This window comes from Choristoneura fumiferana, chromosome 15, assembly GCF_025370935.1.
Source record: "Choristoneura fumiferana chromosome 15, NRCan_CFum_1, whole genome shotgun sequence".
Classification (NCBI taxonomy): Eukaryota; Metazoa; Arthropoda; class Insecta; order Lepidoptera; family Tortricidae; genus Choristoneura; species Choristoneura fumiferana.
Window position 1 is genome coordinate 10,822,606 of NC_133486.1, and position 18,737 is coordinate 10,841,342.

At 36.3% G+C, this 18,737-nt stretch overlaps 1 protein-coding gene across 1 annotated transcript in view; it reads left to right on the top strand.

Annotated features, from left to right (window-relative positions):
* The window catches only part of LOC141435788 (uncharacterized), a 123,749-nt gene that overhangs the window by 100,343 nt on the left and 4,669 nt on the right, over positions 1-18,737 (top strand). The window contains exon 4 of the mRNA XM_074098609.1: positions 12,977-13,042. Within this exon, the coding sequence (XP_073954710.1) occupies positions 12,977-13,042 (66 nt within the window). The remainder of the gene's footprint in view (positions 1-12,976; positions 13,043-18,737) is intronic.

The following is an 18,737-nucleotide window of genomic DNA, read 5'->3' on the forward strand; positions in this document are numbered from 1 at the left end:
CAAGTTAAAAATTTAAGACGTATACTACAATATAATTAATCAATTACGTCATTTAATATTTCTTAAGTAACCTTTGACGATACACTTACAACTATTCTAATAACTGATTAAACTATTCATATGAAAATATTCCAAATTTCGGCTCTACTTCTTTCCATCGTCTAATTATCTTACAAAGACAATCTCAGCTCACGCACACAAACGTTTTAATGATGAATATTTACACACTCCTGGAATGGTGTTAAAGTTTTAAATTTATGGCCAAATGCAGGACGGACTTTACTCCTTATAAAAGTTTTTTTTTATATTGCCTCGCTTTATATTATATGTTATTAAGTGCAAATATTCTCTAACACACATTCTACCTCTGCCAGCATAGCGGTAAATTTGTAATATTTTCATTATTTTGACAACTAGTAACCCGAGAGTAACCCTTTCAAAGTAGCCAACTATATTTAGCATAATAGAGAGTATTGATTTCTAATTAATTATGTCAGTGGGGAGCAAAACACCAAATTTATAGTTACCTACTCAAAAGTTCGGTTAACAGCCGTGGTGGTCTAGTGGTTTAACCTATAAAAAAAATTATTTTATTATCAGACAACTAATTTGTTCCATAGAATGTTAGTAACAATAGAAACTTAAGAACTATGTTAGTATCTTCAATGTATTACGAGTGTATAATAATATATTTATTAGGTCCTATGCCCTTTAGGATCGTGGGTTAGAAATCCGGCGTCGCATTTTTGAGTTTTTCGTAATTCATATGCAAAATTACAATTCAATGGTGTGTGTGAAATTCCCAATCCGCACTGGACCCGAGTGAACCTAAGCTCTGAGAATGCTGAAAAAAGGCCTTTGTCCAGCAGTGGGACGTATACAGGTTGGCTCATTTAGATCGGTCAGTATGGGAAAGTCTGAAAATATAAGACATACGAAGATCTGTTCTTAGGAACCATGTCATCGATTTTAATAACAAGAAAAACTACATTCATACATTAAAAAAAAACTCGTACTTACTTAGGTACTCAACTCGGGAATCGAATCCAGACGTTTTGAAAAATAAAACCTTCATTATTAAAAATATGAAAACACTGCATTTTAGTCATTCTAGATATCATGTTTCATAGTAACATTTATTCCTTATGACGTTCACTATCGATATCCAAATAGAAATAATAAGTTTCTTTTTTTTCAAAACGAACTTGTTCAATGTCCATACCAAGACTGAGAACAAGTTTTTTTTTATGTTTGAATGCAGTTTTCCTTGTTACTGAAATAGTGACATGGTTCCTAAGAACAGATCTTCGTAAGTCTTATAGTTTCAGACTTTCCCATACTGACCAATCTAAATGAGCCACCCTGTATAGTTTGAGCTTGATGATTAAAAGTTGGACTTCGCATTTGATCTGCAGCAGGTCGATTCACAAGAGCTGGCACGAATGGATTGAATGAGTGAGTAAAAAATCTGTGCGTTACCTATTTGAATAACATCACACAAATGTCACGCATCTGTCATTTTTCTACAAAACTGTCAAAGTGACATTACTTTCGTTCAATCCATTCGTGCCAGCTCTTGTGAATCAACCTGTATAATAATCATCACCATCATCATGTCAGCCGTAAGCCGTCCACTGCTGGACATAGGCCTCCCTCAAGGCTCTCCACTCAGACCGGTCTTGTGTTTTCCGCATCCAACGCCATCCCGCGGTCTTAACCAGATCATCGCTCCATCTTGTTGGAGGCCTACCGACAGCTCGTCTCCCGGTCCGCGGACGCCATTCGGGAACCTTCTATAACCTTCTACAATAATATATCTTTCATATTAACGCAACCATCGATCTGAATTCCAGTATTCCGAAACTGCGAACAAAACCCATTAAATATCAGTGAAACAAAGCACGCCTGACAACAAACAAATCATTTTAATCTCCCAACCAGCTTGCTTGGACCTTTGCGATTTTCTGTCTGGTGCAAAACACGTGGAAACGAAGTGAGGCAAAGTATAAAGAGGGGTCAAGTTATAGTGGATATTGCTATCAGTACGCAATAGTGATGTGCGCGTGGAAAATTCAAAAAAGTAGGCAGCTTTGGCTTTGATAAAAAAAATCGCAATTGTATTGAATATTTCTGGTATTCAATAAACTGTTGATCAAAATAAATTGTCTCACATAATTAACCTCCTGCCTACCAAAGGTACCTACTTTAATGGAATATCTTTTTGAGACTTTAAAATTATATTGCTTAGAGCTTAAGATGTTCAGGGAGTGTTAGTGCGAGTACCTGGCCGACCGAGCTTTACACGGGCTAAAACTCGTTAATAAGCGTTTTCCCAGAGATAAGACCAAGCTAGATCGATTAATTATATATATAATATATATATATACATATATGTATATATAGAATCTCGACAATACAATACAATACAAAGACTCTTTATTGTACACCAGACATAGTAAGCGATACAGAAAACAAATTATTAAAATTACAAGGTGAGCAATAGCGACTTATGCTTAAGAGCGATCTCTTCCAGGCAACCTTATACCTTATCTAATTGTATAATTAGAATCTCGTTAGTTTATATTTACAAGAATTGCTCGTTTAAATGTATTAAATAGATATACAAATTGACGACGAAACCTACCCATCCCTCAACATAGTAGGGGTAGTCAGAAACACGGGCCTAGCACGAGTCGCCGGCCAAGGTCATCCGGCACGTGTACAGACGGTGCGTCGAGACTTCAATACGGAACCATTTAGATCCTAATTGGACTTTTTGCGGGTATAATAAGAAGCCATGGTGGCTGAGGGGGTTCACGTGGTGTGTCTGGAGTTGAATGTCAAGGGATCAAATCCAGGGTCTCTTCAGGGGGGGGGGGTACTACGAAATTCGAAAATCGAAGTCGTACCGTCCCTCTCACTCTCGTATTAAATAATATAAGTGCAAGTGGGACGGCAAGATACGAAGTTCGAATTTTGCACTTCGTAGTATAGGACCTAGTTTTGTACTTACTTTTTAGGATTCCATACGTCAATAAATAAATTAATATCATGGGACACTTGAGACCAATTAACCTAGTCCCAAACTAAGCAAAGCGTGTACACTATGGATACCAGGCAACGGATAAACATACTTACATAGATAAATACATATTAAACATCCAAGACCCTAGAACAAACATTCGTATTATTCATACAAATATCTACCGGCCGGAAATCGAACTCAGGCCTTCAAGCTTCGTAGTCAGGTTCTCTAAATACTTGGCCATCCGTTCGTCAATTGCTCCCTCATTCTGAGACGAGCTCTATGTACTGCTGTGGGACGTGTATAGACAGACAGAGATAATGATGATGAGTTATTAGCAGGATTCGAGGATATATATCAATGGATATATATCATGATATATAATATATATCCGATATATATCAAATGATTTTTTATTAAAAATTTGATATTATTAGGTAATTTTAGGCTAGTTTTTGGCCTTTTTTTACTGTATTTTTACTTCCCAAATATAGATGGCGTTGGAGTAGTTAAAAGATATTCCCCTGATACTTAGTAGGTTCTAATCCATTAATGGCAACACTTCTGTCGCGTTAATGGCGTCAGTCGTGTTAGAAAAATTTCGTTACGAAAGAGTAAGTTTTTGTTGTGTTTATTCTATATTTTTTTTACAAAGAATGTAATTGATAAAGTGCAGAAACAATTTTAGTTAATATATTTTACAAATAATAATTATGGCTTTCATACAAAATGGATATATATCAAACTTTTGAGATGTATCGGATATATATCCGATTATTTGATATTTATAATAAATATCGGATTTTTTCGAACCCTAATTAGTAGTTTGTCAAATTTACAAGGAAAACTATTAAAGCTAAGTTTGCTTGAGAATTGTACGAGTAGTTAAAAGTTCTATACCCATTACATCGTATATATTGACTGCTTATTAGATGAGCCATGAAGGAATCGCCAACTGTCACAACTCCTAACTTTTAGTGGATTTATACCCCATAAAATCATACTTATAATAAGTAACTCAGGAGACGTTACAATGGCAACAAGGTATACTAAAAAGTTGTTTTTTTTATGCAATATAGGCTTGCGTTATTGGCCACAATCACGCCTGATGGAAAGCGAGGATGAGGCCTACGATGGAGCACGCTTGCCTAGTAAATGATCATTCACCCTGGACTTGAAAGCGGCCAAATTGTAGTGATCAGGAAACAAAGTCGCAGGCAGGGAATTCCACTCCTTTGCTGTAACGTGCGGTTGATGAAGGAAGATCGAAAACACTTTGTGCGGTATTTGGGAATACTGACAACGTAAGGGTGGAGTCTACTTCTGGTCGACCTGTGGAAGTAGGGAGCAGGTGGAATAAGGTCGTGCAGTTCCGAAGCACATTCTCCGAAATGTAGCCTGTAGAATACCGACAGGGAAGCCACTCTTCTGCGATCACGAAGGCTCTGGGGACAAAAATCCGCATCGCAGGCGACGCCGATGAGCCTCTCACCCAAATTGCGCGATTGACCCAAATAGCAGCCTAAGATATAAAATTATACCTAAACTTGGAAGATTGTACAAAATCCCTAGAAAAGTATTTAGTTGTGTCCTTACGCTCTTGGCTGGTTTTTCATCAGATTTCTTTTTTGTCCCATCGTAGAAGCTTAGATATTGCAGCAACCAGGAATCGCCATCTAGTGAGTGAATATAGCAACTCCAAATCCTACAATGCGCTATCGAAGTTTCTCAACTCGGGCGTATATACAGGGAGTCTCTGACCATGGGGTTTTAAATCCAAGGTTCGATTCTACTCATGTAACTGAACTACTTTTGTTCTGCAACTTTTAAAAAATATGATCACTGCACTTATTTTTTTTCATATTCATACTAATTTATTCATAAAATAAAAAATCGGTTTAACGATTAAACTTTGCGGATCAATAAATTATCTAAATTCAAGTTAAATATTTAAAAATATTACAAAACAAAAGTAGCTTAGTTATGCGAGTAGAACGTCTACTACTCGATTCGTCGTAATCCTGTTTCGTCTGATTCCTATTTCGTCGGATTCCTGATTCGTCGGATTTTCAATATCAAATGAAACTATGCAGTTACCGTGACTATTTTTGTATTTAATATTTAAAACGAATCTTCTTTCTGATAAATACTGGTTTACTGCATGATAGATTTGATTATGTATGTATAGATAATTTCGACGAAACAAGAATACGACGAATCAGGAATCCGACGAAACAGGAATACGACGAATCAGGAACAATTCGAACCGAACCTTGAATTTAAAGTCCCATGGTCAAAGACAACTTTCGACGCTTTTCCTTCGGACTTCGATCCCCTGGCTTAACACCTGCCTGGAGAAAGATATTTTACTCGTGGCCTTTGCCCGACAATATTAAGGAAAAAAAAATATAGCACTGGAAATTAAAACTTTTTTTAATTGGTTTATGTTGCATAACACATGGGAAGCAATCGGATCTAAGTAAATACACCGGTACGTGTAGCGTTAATGGAACACCTTCACTTCGCATTTTCAGAAACATTCTATAAATCGGCAACTATCCTATATCTACATAACCTAACCTAATTAACAAAAAGTAGGAAAACCCTCGACTTTGTCACTTCAAAGTTCAATATCTCAAAAACGGCTAAACCGATTTTGATAAAACAATTCTAAGAAACCCTGCTTTCAAATAAAAAAACCGCATTCAAATCGGTTCACCCGTTTAAGAGCAACGGTACCAGAGACAGACACACAGACATACATATACACAGACTCTTCTGCGTCGGGGGTAAAAAATTACGATAAGTTTTAAGATTTTATGCATTAAAGTTCCGAAGCCACAAGCGAGCCGGGGTTTGAACCCACGATCCTCTGCTTGAGAGTTAATAGAACAAACACTAGGCCACCACGGCTCTTTAACACTGGTTTGTACTAACATACATATATACATACATACATATGCTTGAAAAACGTAACGCTCCTTCAGGTAGTTGGGCAATATTACAAGATATGCATATATTTAGTTATTAGATAAGAATATAACTATTATTTACGCAAAGTAAAAAAATACATTAAATAAACTAAGGGTAAGTTACTTGGCTATGCAGACTTTTGTAATATTCACAGAGGATAACAAACCTTAACGTACAACATCAAAGTTGAAAATAAAGTAAACATTGAAATTATAATTTCTAAATAGGATTTCCTTGAATGCTCTCATCTTTTACAGAGAGGAAAGTTATAGCGAAGTAAAATCTAATTTCTTCACCTTTCAGCCGTATAATATGAGGGGTAAAGTTGAAATTTGCTTAATACGAATTATATTTACCTGAGTTACTTGGAATACCTGAGTGCTTTGGAAAATGATCAATAGACAACTTTGTGTAATTAATCCTACTAATATTATAAATGCGAAAGTTTGTGGGTGAGTGAGTATCTTTGTTATTCCTTCACGCTGAATTGGATAACAACCTGCCGCAGGATATTAAGGCTCTCCGGGGAAATAGTTTTAAGAATAAGTTGACGAGTTGGCTTCTCGACAGATGTTTTTATACCGTTAAGAGTTATTTGTAGAAAAAAACTACATATTATTTGGAAATTACTATTGAACTTTGAACTTATTTATTTTGATTATTTTTGTAATTTTTGATCTATTTTAATTTGGTATTTGACATAGGAAATTTGCAATTTTAATAAAATAACTAATCGCCTCTCAACAAAATACTTGCACGCCTGTATGCAAGCTGAATATGAAATAAAAACATACAATGTAAGACCTTCATGTACTGTATTCTGGCAAATAAATACTTTTGACTTTTAACTTTGACTTTTGAAACAGCTGGACGGATTTGGATGAAATTTAGTATGTATATAGCTGGACATCTGGAATAAAACATAGGCTACTTTTTATTCCGATATTCCCACAGGATAGGGATAAAAACTCGAAACAACTACCACTGGACTAAGAGTCATGAAATGTTCATCATTGTTTTTAATGTAACGACAATGAAAACCACGTTTTAATTTTCGAGAATTTATAAATATCCCAAAATTTTAATTCATCGGCTGGATTTAGTGATTTACGTGTGCGAAGCTGTGGGTAACAAAATACTGTCTTTTGCCCGCGACTTCGTTTGCGGGAACTTCGCAAGTTAGTCTGGGATAGTGTAGCTTTCTACTGTACTGTATGAATGTTTGGGGAGCGCCACAGTTCGCATAGGTAATTTACGATGCCGCGTGTCGTGGTTCTTATTACAATGCCATTAATGTCTAGTTTTGACAAAATCACGCGACTTCGTGGATGGCACTAGGGTATAGTCATACCGATTTTTTTTGTCCGAATCATCGCTCGTATTTTTTTTTCTGAAAAATTTAAATGGTCATTCTACAGAAAGCTATAGGTTAGGTTAGGTATTAGAGTCAGTTAAAAAAGAGTTATGACAAACGATCATTCTGACAAGCATTATTGACTTTCAATAAGTTAGTATTTGAGCCGATATGGACCCGAATGTTTGAAATCAATCCGTAGTTCTTGATGAATCCCTCTGCATACAAAAATACAAAAACAACTAAGGAGTACGAGTGTTCGTCACTGTCCCAACAGTTGGCATCTTTAATCTTATGTCATTAGCAATAGAGGTGACAGCAGGGTGTTGTCTATTGGGCATTAGCGTGTCGGACACTAGGACTTTTACCTTATGTGGATAAACTTGATTTTCTCTTTAGCGAAGCAGCTATGTTACACGATATTTAAATTAAACAAACCTTACTTTAAAAATAAAACTTCTAAAAACAACACTTAATTAAATATGCAAATAATAAGCGATAAGATAAAAAAGGTTTAATATCTTTCTACGAACCACGAAATATTGTTTTCTAGCTATTTTGCCCGTTCTAAACAATAGTTCACTGATTGTATGTGGCCTGTAAAGCTAGAACACACACTTTATATCAAATTTATCTTCAATTTTATTACAACGTCATTTCTTATAATTTAAAACTGAGATGCCTTATAATGACAGGACCACCTTCTGAATATCTAGCTAACAGTCGAAGAACCAAGCGTAAAAAAAATGAATTCTTACATAATCTATATTATTCTACTTATTATAAATGCGAAATATTGCAAGTATGTGGGTGTGTTGTGTTTGATACTCCTTTATGTTAAAACGGTTAACCATATCCTGTGGGAAAAATACCTACAACATTCGAAAAAATATATATTACGCCTTTCTATGTCCAAAATTTCATCCAAATCCGTGCAGTCATTTAAGGGCATTTCTCCAGTAATTGGAAAAACGTGTTGATATAAATGTCAAAGAAAAATGTTTCTGTGTTTAAAACAACCATATTTTATTTTTAAACTTGTCTAATATTATACCAAAAATAAAGCTATCTATATAATTAAGATTTTTTAAACACCCCAAAAAACAGTCCCCTGACATGTCCCCAACACAGGATTTGATAAGTATCACATAATATTAGCCATGTGTTACAATTTAACAAGATATCTCTCATCATTCATCATCAGCCTATGTTCGTCCACTGCTGGACATAGGCCTCTCCATGGCACGCCACTGAGCACGATCCGGCTACTCTCATCCAGCTCTTGCCAGCCGCCCTGCGAAGATCATCGCTCCACCGAGTCTGAGGACGTCCTACGCTACGTTGCCGATCCGTGGTCTCCACTCAAGAACTCGTCTACCCAACGGTTATCGGTTCTTCGGGTTATATGGCCGGCCATTGCCACTTCAGCGTGCTAATGCGCTGAGCTATGTCGATAACTTTGGTTATCTGTCGATCACTTCGTTACGAATTCTATCTTTCAGAGAAACTCCGAGCATAGCCCTTTCCATAGCACGTTGAGCAACTTTAAATTTGTGGACCAGTCCTAACGTGAGCGTCCATGTTTCAGCACCGTATGTCATGACGGGTAGGACGCACTGATTGGAGACTTTCGTCTTTAGACTCTGTGGAATTGGTGATGTGAAGACTTGACGCAGTTCCCCATACGCTGCCCATCCCAACTGTATTCTCCTGTACACATATGCCCAAAGAAAATAAGTTTCAGTTTCAAAGGTGCATCATTGATATGCGATTATTTCGAAAACAGTCTCAAAATCTCCAGATCTCAGGAATAATTTTATTGTGAGATATGGCAACCCTAAGCGTCTCTTAATGATCGCACTTTCTCGAGCTTTTCTTTTATCTCTGACAATTTCCACAGGCACTTTATGCGATTTCCTATCCAATCTAGTTATGTAAAAACTGGTCAACTAGCGACAGGCTTTCAAGCCCCGAGAATCAGTTGAAAGTTATCTTAGTGGGTCATTTAGAAGACGTCATTTCTATCTCACTAATAAATGCGAAAGTTTTTAAGTTTGTTGAATTGTTTGTTTGTGGTTCAATCATGTTTATGGGTTTTTCTCGACTAATTGGAAAATTTGAACAGTCCTATGCAAATTTTCTCTTCAAATTACGATACATTGAACATTAAAAATGGTTTCGCACTATAACTACAGTGTTGTGTAGACCTGTATAAATGTTTTTGTACTCTTCAACAATGTTTGATTAAAAATGTTAATAAAACGACTTGCATATTAATTGAAATACTACTTTATTATCAACAATGGTGTAATCATCTTTTTAATTTCAATATGTGTACAGACTAATCGGAAAATCAATTTTGGTCAGTTAAGTAAGTTCAATACCCTAAAAATGGAAATAAAACTCTAATTACTTGGATCATTAATAAATAGTCATCAAATAAAAAATAGCGCCAATCTTATTTTAATTAATTCAAAACTTTTCCAAACACCCAAAACATTAAACAAGACTTGAAGATTAATACATTTTTTTTGCATATGTAAAATTACAAAATGGAAAAAGATTTTTTAGCGAACGAATTCTTATAGAGAAAACTTTCCGCTGTGTGTCTCAATCCTAAGGAAAATCGGAAATTTTCCGAATATATCACAACAATGGATCCCGTACTGTGCGAAAGCCGTGAGATTTTTTGCATGAATAGGCAGTATAATAACCATCATTTGTCTATCTGTCTGTCAAGAAGTTAACTTGTGAATAGTTTATAAGGAGGCTGTGATTGTTCACTTGGTTTGTCTTTTTATACCTACCTAGCAAGTAACATATTATACGGTATGTCATATGATCAAAAGCGAGTTATGCAAATTACTTAATAAATTACTTAATTTGCATAACTCGCTTTTGATTATATGACATACCATATAATATGTTACTTGCTAGGTAGGTATAAAAAGACAAACAAAAACAAAGCTAGCAAAATGTTTTTGTACCATCAACCAAATAAGTGGTCTAACAATTTTTAAACAAGTTCCTATCAAATGAATATGTCGCTAAAGTCTTTCAAGTTGATAGACACGTCTATTGGCATTATTATTTTATGACATGCAAACGATTATATCAGCTTTTTGGTAGACCACATATTTGGCTGATGGTACCTACTTAGGTACAAAAACATTTTGCTAGCTGTGTTTTTGTTGACTATACATGTATTATCGTCCATTTCAAACTAGCTTTAGTCCACGACTCCGTCTGCCAGAAATTCGTTTATCGTTATCCCGCGGGAACATTTCAATTTTCCGGGATAAAAGCTATCCTTTGTCCTTTCAAGGGTCTAAACCTATTATAATACCAGGTTTCATTTAAATCGGACCAGCTATTATGCGTGAAAAGTTGACAGACAGACAGATTAGTAAGATTATGCAGTTGAGAGGTTTGGTTATCAATGATGTAACCTATATATCTTAAATACATAAATGACCGTGATGTGTCTACCTATCGTTTATCGTAATAAATAAAAAAGTAAAGGTAAGAAATAGTGAAGCTCAAGCAGAGGATCGTGGGTTCTAACCCCGGCTCGCACCTCTGAGTTTTTCGAAATTCACGTGCGAAATTACATTTACATTTGAAATTTACCACGAGCTTCACGGTGAAGGAAAACATCGTGAGGAAACCTGTACAAACCTGCGAAGCAATTCAATGGTGTGTGTGATGTTCCCAATCCGTACTGGGCCCGCGTGGGAACTACGGCCCAAGCCCTCTCATTCTAAGAGGAGGCCTGTGCTCAGCAGTGGGACGTATACAGGCTGGGATGATGAAGCAATAGTAAGAATGCAATGGTTGTCTTTTGTATAGAACACGCTATAAATCAAGAACAAACTGCTTCATTTCACATAAAGTGACTCGTTGCATTTCCTCTTTCCGATCATCGCTAGTGAAAGTGACAATGGCAACTTTTTCACACTATTGTCTTAGTTTTCCATTCCGTCTATCACAGGGTTTTACTAGAGGAAACTATGTCCATAACTTCATAAGGAAACATAAGAAAATCATTGTTTACGCTAGCTTTCTTTGGTTGAGATATTTTACAAACTTCACTAGTATTCGATTGATTTATTTATTAGCTGCCTTTGGAAGAGGAAGCCCGTTTTAACTAGCTCTCTGTGTGTGTTTTTTTTAATACCAAATTTTATAATACGAGTGTGTTTCACGTCTTAACAATTTTGTAAGTTTTTTAACATGAAACATACCTAATTATGAGTTCTCTATAAGGTTCACCAACAATTGTTAACACAAGATACATCATAAATTGCTTGGGATTCAAGTGTTAACGCCCAAGATGAACATATTTTTGCTCTCGAGTGGCTCATACAACATTCCACACCGAGCATTTAGAAACTTGAGAAGAAAACAATTCTAAACTTAATTAAAATGCAACCAGCATAGAAAATGGCGTAGTTTTACAATTGTCAACTTCAAAATATTCTTTTTGCAAAAAAACACTTTGAAAAGCCTTGAACAGAAAAGTTGCACTTTGATCCCTCTCGCCAGGAAGGAAATAGTTATTTGTGTCACAAGGGAGCAAAATGGTGTATTTACGGCGAGGGCGTACATTGAATCCAGAATGTAGCGAAGGATTCTACAATAGAATCCTGAGCGTAGCGAGGGATTATAAAGTAGAATCCTGAGCGTAATGAGGGATTCAAATGTTAACGCCCAAATTGAAAATAATTTTGCTCCCGAGTCGCTCATACAACTTTTCACACCGAGCATTAAGAAACTTCGAAAAAATAAAATCTAAATATTTTTAAAGAACAACCAGCATAGAAAATGACGTGGCTTTCCAATTATCAACTTAAAAAAATTGTATTTCCAATAAAAACACTTAGAAAAGCCTTGAACAGAAAAGTTGCACTTTGCTCCCTATCGTCAGGGAAGAAAAGTTACTTTTCTGAAGGAGAGGTGTGAAAAGTTACTTTTCTGAATGAGAGGTGTGAAAAAAATGTTATCTATTTTAAATTAGTTTGTCAGTTAGATTACCACAAAATATTGGACTCTTATTTTTATTTTAGTCATTCAAACAAAAAGTTACAAACATAAAGCGTGTGTATTGGCTAAGGGGCATCCGCCATATCGTACAAAACTCAACGTTTAACAATTTGCCTAGTGACGTTTAGGCAAATCATGAAATTCCTAGGCATATCATAAAACGCCGCCATGTCGGTTCTGGCACTTCGCCGGCCACTGCCGCGGCACGCTCGCTTCGCTCGCTCGGCTCGAGCGATGTGGTCGCAATCAATACTAACCACTCCTCGCTTCGGTCGTCGTACCTAAATTTTTCTTTTTTTCGGCATATCAGAGCTAGGAATATCGACGAATGCGTTGCTCTAATCGATCTGCCTATTGTTTCTCAGGCAAATCGTGATTTGCCTGTCCAACTTTTAGGCATATTATGAAATGGCGCCATTTAATGATATGCCTAGGAATTTCATGATCTGGCGGATTATACGATCGGCCGCCGACATATATATTTTTGACCATCTAACTGACGGACTACCAACTTGTATCTTTTTAGGAATCACGACAATGTCAATGACCTTTTAATTAAAAATAAATATTTTTCCTTTCAGGACGCAGACACGGTGGAAAAACTCAACGAGAACGGAGAACTGAGAAAAATGCTCAAACCATACAAGGTAATGATTGATTGTTTGTGTAATAATTGATTGATTCAGACGTTATTTTGTGGAGATCCATAATTCCTCATAAATGAATGACAACTTTTATCTTACCGAGCATGAACTGAGATCAGTTTCAAAGAATCTGTAATCTTGGATGAAAACAAATTTCAAGTTGTAATACATTTGTGGATCAGCTTTTTAAATTTTCCGATACCATTAATTAGCCAATACAAAATCAAACGACACTAAATTATTTTCTGGATTGAGCTCTCTATGAGGTTTAAGAAAATTTTTTTTCATCATACTTGCTCGTCAATGATATTATTCCATGCCTGTATACTGAAGGACAATGGCCTCAATTGTTCCCGCGGGAACTATGGATTTACGTATTGTTTTTCTCCTCAAGGGAGTTATGACTGAAGTTTTAAAAAGTTAGTAGGTACGTCATTTCGACTAAAGAGGTTGCAAGTCAGCCAACGTTTTATTACATCTTTAAAACTTAGCTATTATATTTTACCCCTTAAAAATTTGCCACGCTTCATAAAACTTCGATATTTTTATATTTTACATTTATATCAAATTGTTTTGCAATAATTTTAGTAAATATTTTTTTAGCATATTAGAACAATCTGGCCGTAAGACCATATTTTGAATTCTAAACTAAACACATAATCTATGGTCTATGGTAGACGACTCGAAAAAAGTGACAATCAGGGGGCTACTACGAAATTTGAAAATCGAAGTTCATATAATTTTCCTGACACAAAATTATTTAATACGAGTTAGAGGGACGATACGATGTGAATCACGATTTTTTACAATTTTGTAGTAGCCCCTGTATTGGCGGGTAGCCATTATTTTATTCAGTTGTTTTATTAGCGCCTTTTTTGCCGAACTGTGAAGTGTTGTGACACAAAATAATTTATTTTTTTGCTTTTTTTTCCTCGAAATGTAATGAAAAACATTGTGTGTATCACGGGCCGTAAGGGAATTACAAACTCGAGTCATAGACTCTCGTTAGTAATCCCCTTCTTACGCCCCTTAATGCACAATGTACTATTTTTATATTAGGCTGCGTTTCCTTCAGAGATGTGCGAGGATGTGTTGCAATGCAAGTTATATGTTTTTCATGTCCAATACAACTTTTCATTTACCTATCTCAGAGGTTTCCACTAGAGATATGCTGTGCGAGTATAGATAAATGAAGCGTTTCTCTTAAATAAATATTAATAAATATCATGGGACACTTGACACTAATTGACCTAGTCCCAAACAAAGCAAAACTAGTACTATGGACACTAGGCAACGGATGAACATACATAATAGATAAATACATATTAAACATCCAAGAGTTGTGTTAGTTTTGTTAAATACCTACTTGTGATGTATAGATATAATTTAATAATATTGTAAATCTGTTTTAAAAAATATACCTCGTTGAGTTTCTTGCCGGATTCTTCTCAATAGAGGTTTTTCCGAACCGGTGGTAGATTTTTTTTTACATTCATACGTGCTTGTTAGCCTAAATTGAATAAAGATATTTTGACTTTGACTTTGACAAGACCCGAGAACAAACATTCGTATTATTCATACAATTATCATCCCCGGCCGGGACTCGAAACCGGGACCCCAAGCTTCTTAGTCAGGTTCTCGAACCACTAAATTGTATTGGTTCACGCTTTTTAGTGTAAAAAAATCTAAGATACAATAGTTTAATGTCAACTGCTCGTCACCTTTTACAAAAAATTGCTTTTTCCGATGCAGAGTCGTTCATTATTGAGGAGTCCTGGTGCTTCATCACCCGTTCCATTTCACCATATGCATTACGATGAGCTTAAATTGCTTAGTAACTGAGAAAAATAATTGAAATTCAACCCGTGAAGTACTTTTATTGAGTACTTAGTCGCTCCGTTGGTTAAATGTGGTCTTCATCATCAGTTCCACTTCATCAAAATGATGATTTACAAGAGCAAATGCACGACTTACTACTAAATATATCGAAATTACCATAGGTGTCCCTAATATCTGAAGATTTTCCTCGATTTCCTTATGATCCAATCATCAGATCCTGATTTGGTGCTTATGGGACCTAATTGAAAGTATTCCTAGACGAACGAAAAAAAAATTCACATCTGTTCATAAATGACGGAGTTCTGAGGTAACAAACTTAAAAAAATTACAACGGAATTGATAACCTCCTCCTTTTTTTTGAAGTCGGTTAAAAAGTGTTAGAAAGTAAGTAAAAATTTGGAATTGAAATAAAAAAAAAAAACAAAAAGATTCCAAAAAACCAATCTTAGAGAGAAAGTAGTTTTACTCAGTGTGTTTATATTAAAGTGTTGATGATTTTTTTGTCGGATTCCACGAGCAAAACGCCTGACTGAATTAGTCAAAACAGGATTACGTCGAAAACAAAAGCCTGTAGATCATTCACGAAAACAGAATATCGCAGAAATTATTTCCCCTGTTGCTAAGCGCTACTAAATTACCTATCACCAATCGTTTTAAACCTTTTCTCTACAATTGTAACATTGTTCGCAATTCTGCTACACTTTATTGTTTGATCTGTTCGAAATTTCGCAAAGCTTATTTTCACAACTTTTGTGCTTGGAAAATTCCATCGGAGTTTAATAAAGTGTGTAGATTCGTCACAGTCGATTAACGAAATCAATGTAGACAAGTTTTTTTTTTTTTTTATACAAATTAATACAAGATTTTTTGCTGACTGTACCTGCGTTGCCATCCAACTTATAGTCAGCCATTATAGTCAGTCATAAAAAGTATAGTCAGCTAAAAAAACTTATATTACAAATGAAATTGATAAAGAAAACTCATTTTACATTTCAAACTAGCTTTTTCCCGTGACTTCTTTTATAACTAACCAGCGGAAACTATGAAAATTATCTTCATACCAAATTTCATTCAAATCTGTTCATCGGCTTAAGAGATAAGTAACACACAGACAGACATACTTTCGCATTATGATATCAGTAAGGAAGTAAAGTTCAGTTCTAAATTTAATCCTTCCTTATCCAAACCTTTAAACGAGCAATTCTTGTATATGTATATCAGAATCTCGGAAACAGCTCCAACGATTTCGCTGAAATTTGGTATGTAGGGGTTTTCGGGGATGAAAAACAGATCTAGCTCGGTCTTATCTCTGGGAAAACGCTGGTTACCGATTTTTAGCCCGAGCAGAGCTCGGTCGCCCAGGTACTATTTATAATTTTATGCGGCGTGATTTATTTCCCGGCCTCTCCATCTTTCTTTCGTTGCCAATACCGCATCTAACATTTAAACGATCGTATTGTACGGTTGGCAACAGCGTTGGGGCTCAATCCATCACAATTAAGGCGCGACGTGTTTACTATGGGCGGCACATGGTACCTCGTTTACAGGATTGATCCTTTACATCTTAGGACATGAAACCGACCGGAGATGTCTTATGTTTACAGTACAATGGCTCTTTATTAAGATCAAAACATAGTAAGCAGAAGGTACAGAAAATAAGGTAAGGTAAGACGGCCTTATGGCTTTTGAGCGATATTTTCGCATCCTTTACAATAGACAGGAGTGAGGACGCAGGATTCATTGTTTCCTCTCACTCAAAAGCCGTAGAACACGGTAATTGCCGTGGCAACACTGACTTTGAGCTGGCAGAGAGAATGCTATCAAAAGGCATGTGTATCGGTGTGTTTGTTTAAAGAATGCTTAATAAGGAGCATACTAAAAACTAGCACGCTTATTGCTAGCAAATGTAAACAGTCTATGAGCGTGCTCAATGCTGGCATGCTCATAAGCATTGCTTATTAGCAAAAATAGCAGACATAGCTGGAAAAATATGCAAGTTGAAGTGGCAATGGGCGGGCCATATCGCTCGAAGAACAGATAACCGTTGGGGGAGAAAAGTTCTCGAGTGGCGACCACGAACCGGAAGACGAGGCGTTGGCGGGCCTCCTACCAGGTGGACTGACGACATCGTGAGAGTTGCGGGAAACCGGTGGATGCAAGTGGCGAATTGTCGTTCATTGTGGCGGTCTAAGGGGGATGCCTTTGTTCAGCAGTGGACGTCTGGACGTCTTCCGGCTGATGATGATGAACGAGCATGTGTAACAGTAGCTTTACTAACCTCTAGACGTTATTACTTAGATTTTCGTTACTTAAGTATAGATTTCTTCACGAGTTTTGAGATTCTTCGTGTCGGTAATGGCAGTTTAATCTCTTTAATAGTTTAGGTTCTTTGATGTAGAATGGGAACAAAATGTAATTTAATTTAATACACCTCAAAGTTTTGCCCAAACTACATGCCTTGTTCTACGAATTTCGAAAAACTTTGTATCGTGCCACACCGCTCACGTTACTGGTATACAGGCTGGAAAGTTGAGATGGGGCAGCAAGGGCAGCTACTAGAACTAGATCCTTTGCTGCTACGCGAAAATGCTCTTAGGAGACCTTTACTAACTTTTTGAGTGATGACAATCGACATTCACAGATTTTTGATAAAATTAACAGTCAGCGAGAAAATCGACAGATTTGTATTTTTTTTAATGCCAATCGGTCCCATTTATATCAAGGATTAAAACACTCTTTGAGACCAACTAAGGTTAGAGTACTATAACACCCAAATATCAAAGAAAACTTTTTCCATACAGTTCGTAGGGTACTAATTTGCATAGTGAAGCTTTCGCATGCTGTTTTTTTTCCAACTAAAAACTGAACATTTCAACTAAAGTTTGTGTCTTAACCCAGTATTGCTGCCCCATCTCAACTTTCCACCTTGTATAATAGGAGACTAAGAATCTTCGACATTTTAACGCACAAAAACACAAAATAACACTTTAAAATACCACCCGCAAACAACCTTAAACTTTGACAGCAATAGACAGATGACATTTGAATTTAGTGTTACCAGTGCAAGAAATTAGTTCTATTGGTTTTCCGCAATATGGCGAGGTTTTTTATAATTATGACCAGCCTTTGATATACCTAGTTAACTCTTTCCAACATCAATACTAAAATGCTCTAGATAAAATACCTGAATATGTCTTGAGACGTAATCCCGGGCCGGGACGTACCTAATACAAGTCCGCAGCGACGTAATGAAGCCGGTCCTCGGTCTTATTGCGGGACTAATGAAGTTATTTTTCGTCCAGAACTAACTGCCCGGCTGTCATAGGTTTCACGAAGGCTTTTGAAGGGTTAATACAGCTGGCTAGCTACTATAATAAACCTACAGTCTTGTATCTTAATGTAGTCGAACACGAAATCCCTTTATAACCTTTTACCTTGCTTATCTGGTAATACATGTGCAAAAGGCTACGTCTCTACGATGTATCTTTTCATGCAAGAACCCGCCCTCCTCTACTTCCGCATAAATCGACACATATGACAGACTGATTACAAACAAAATGTTAATTATTTTCAAACTCCTTACAAGTTCATTATACAAACTAAAACGAGCATACGATCGTCCTTAAACAAAACTTATGACGTACAACGTGGTTGTAGTTCATAGATATTGACCTCCATAATAACATAGTAAAAGAGGAGAAGTATGTAGGTACGTACACTCCGAACCTTTAGGAGACTTAACTGCCTACTCCGGCGCGGACGCTTAGGGTGGTCGATGTCTATTTTAGATTCCCTAATACAAAAAAAATGAGTACGCAAACGTAAAAGGTAATCAAGGTAAACATCAAACGCGACGAGC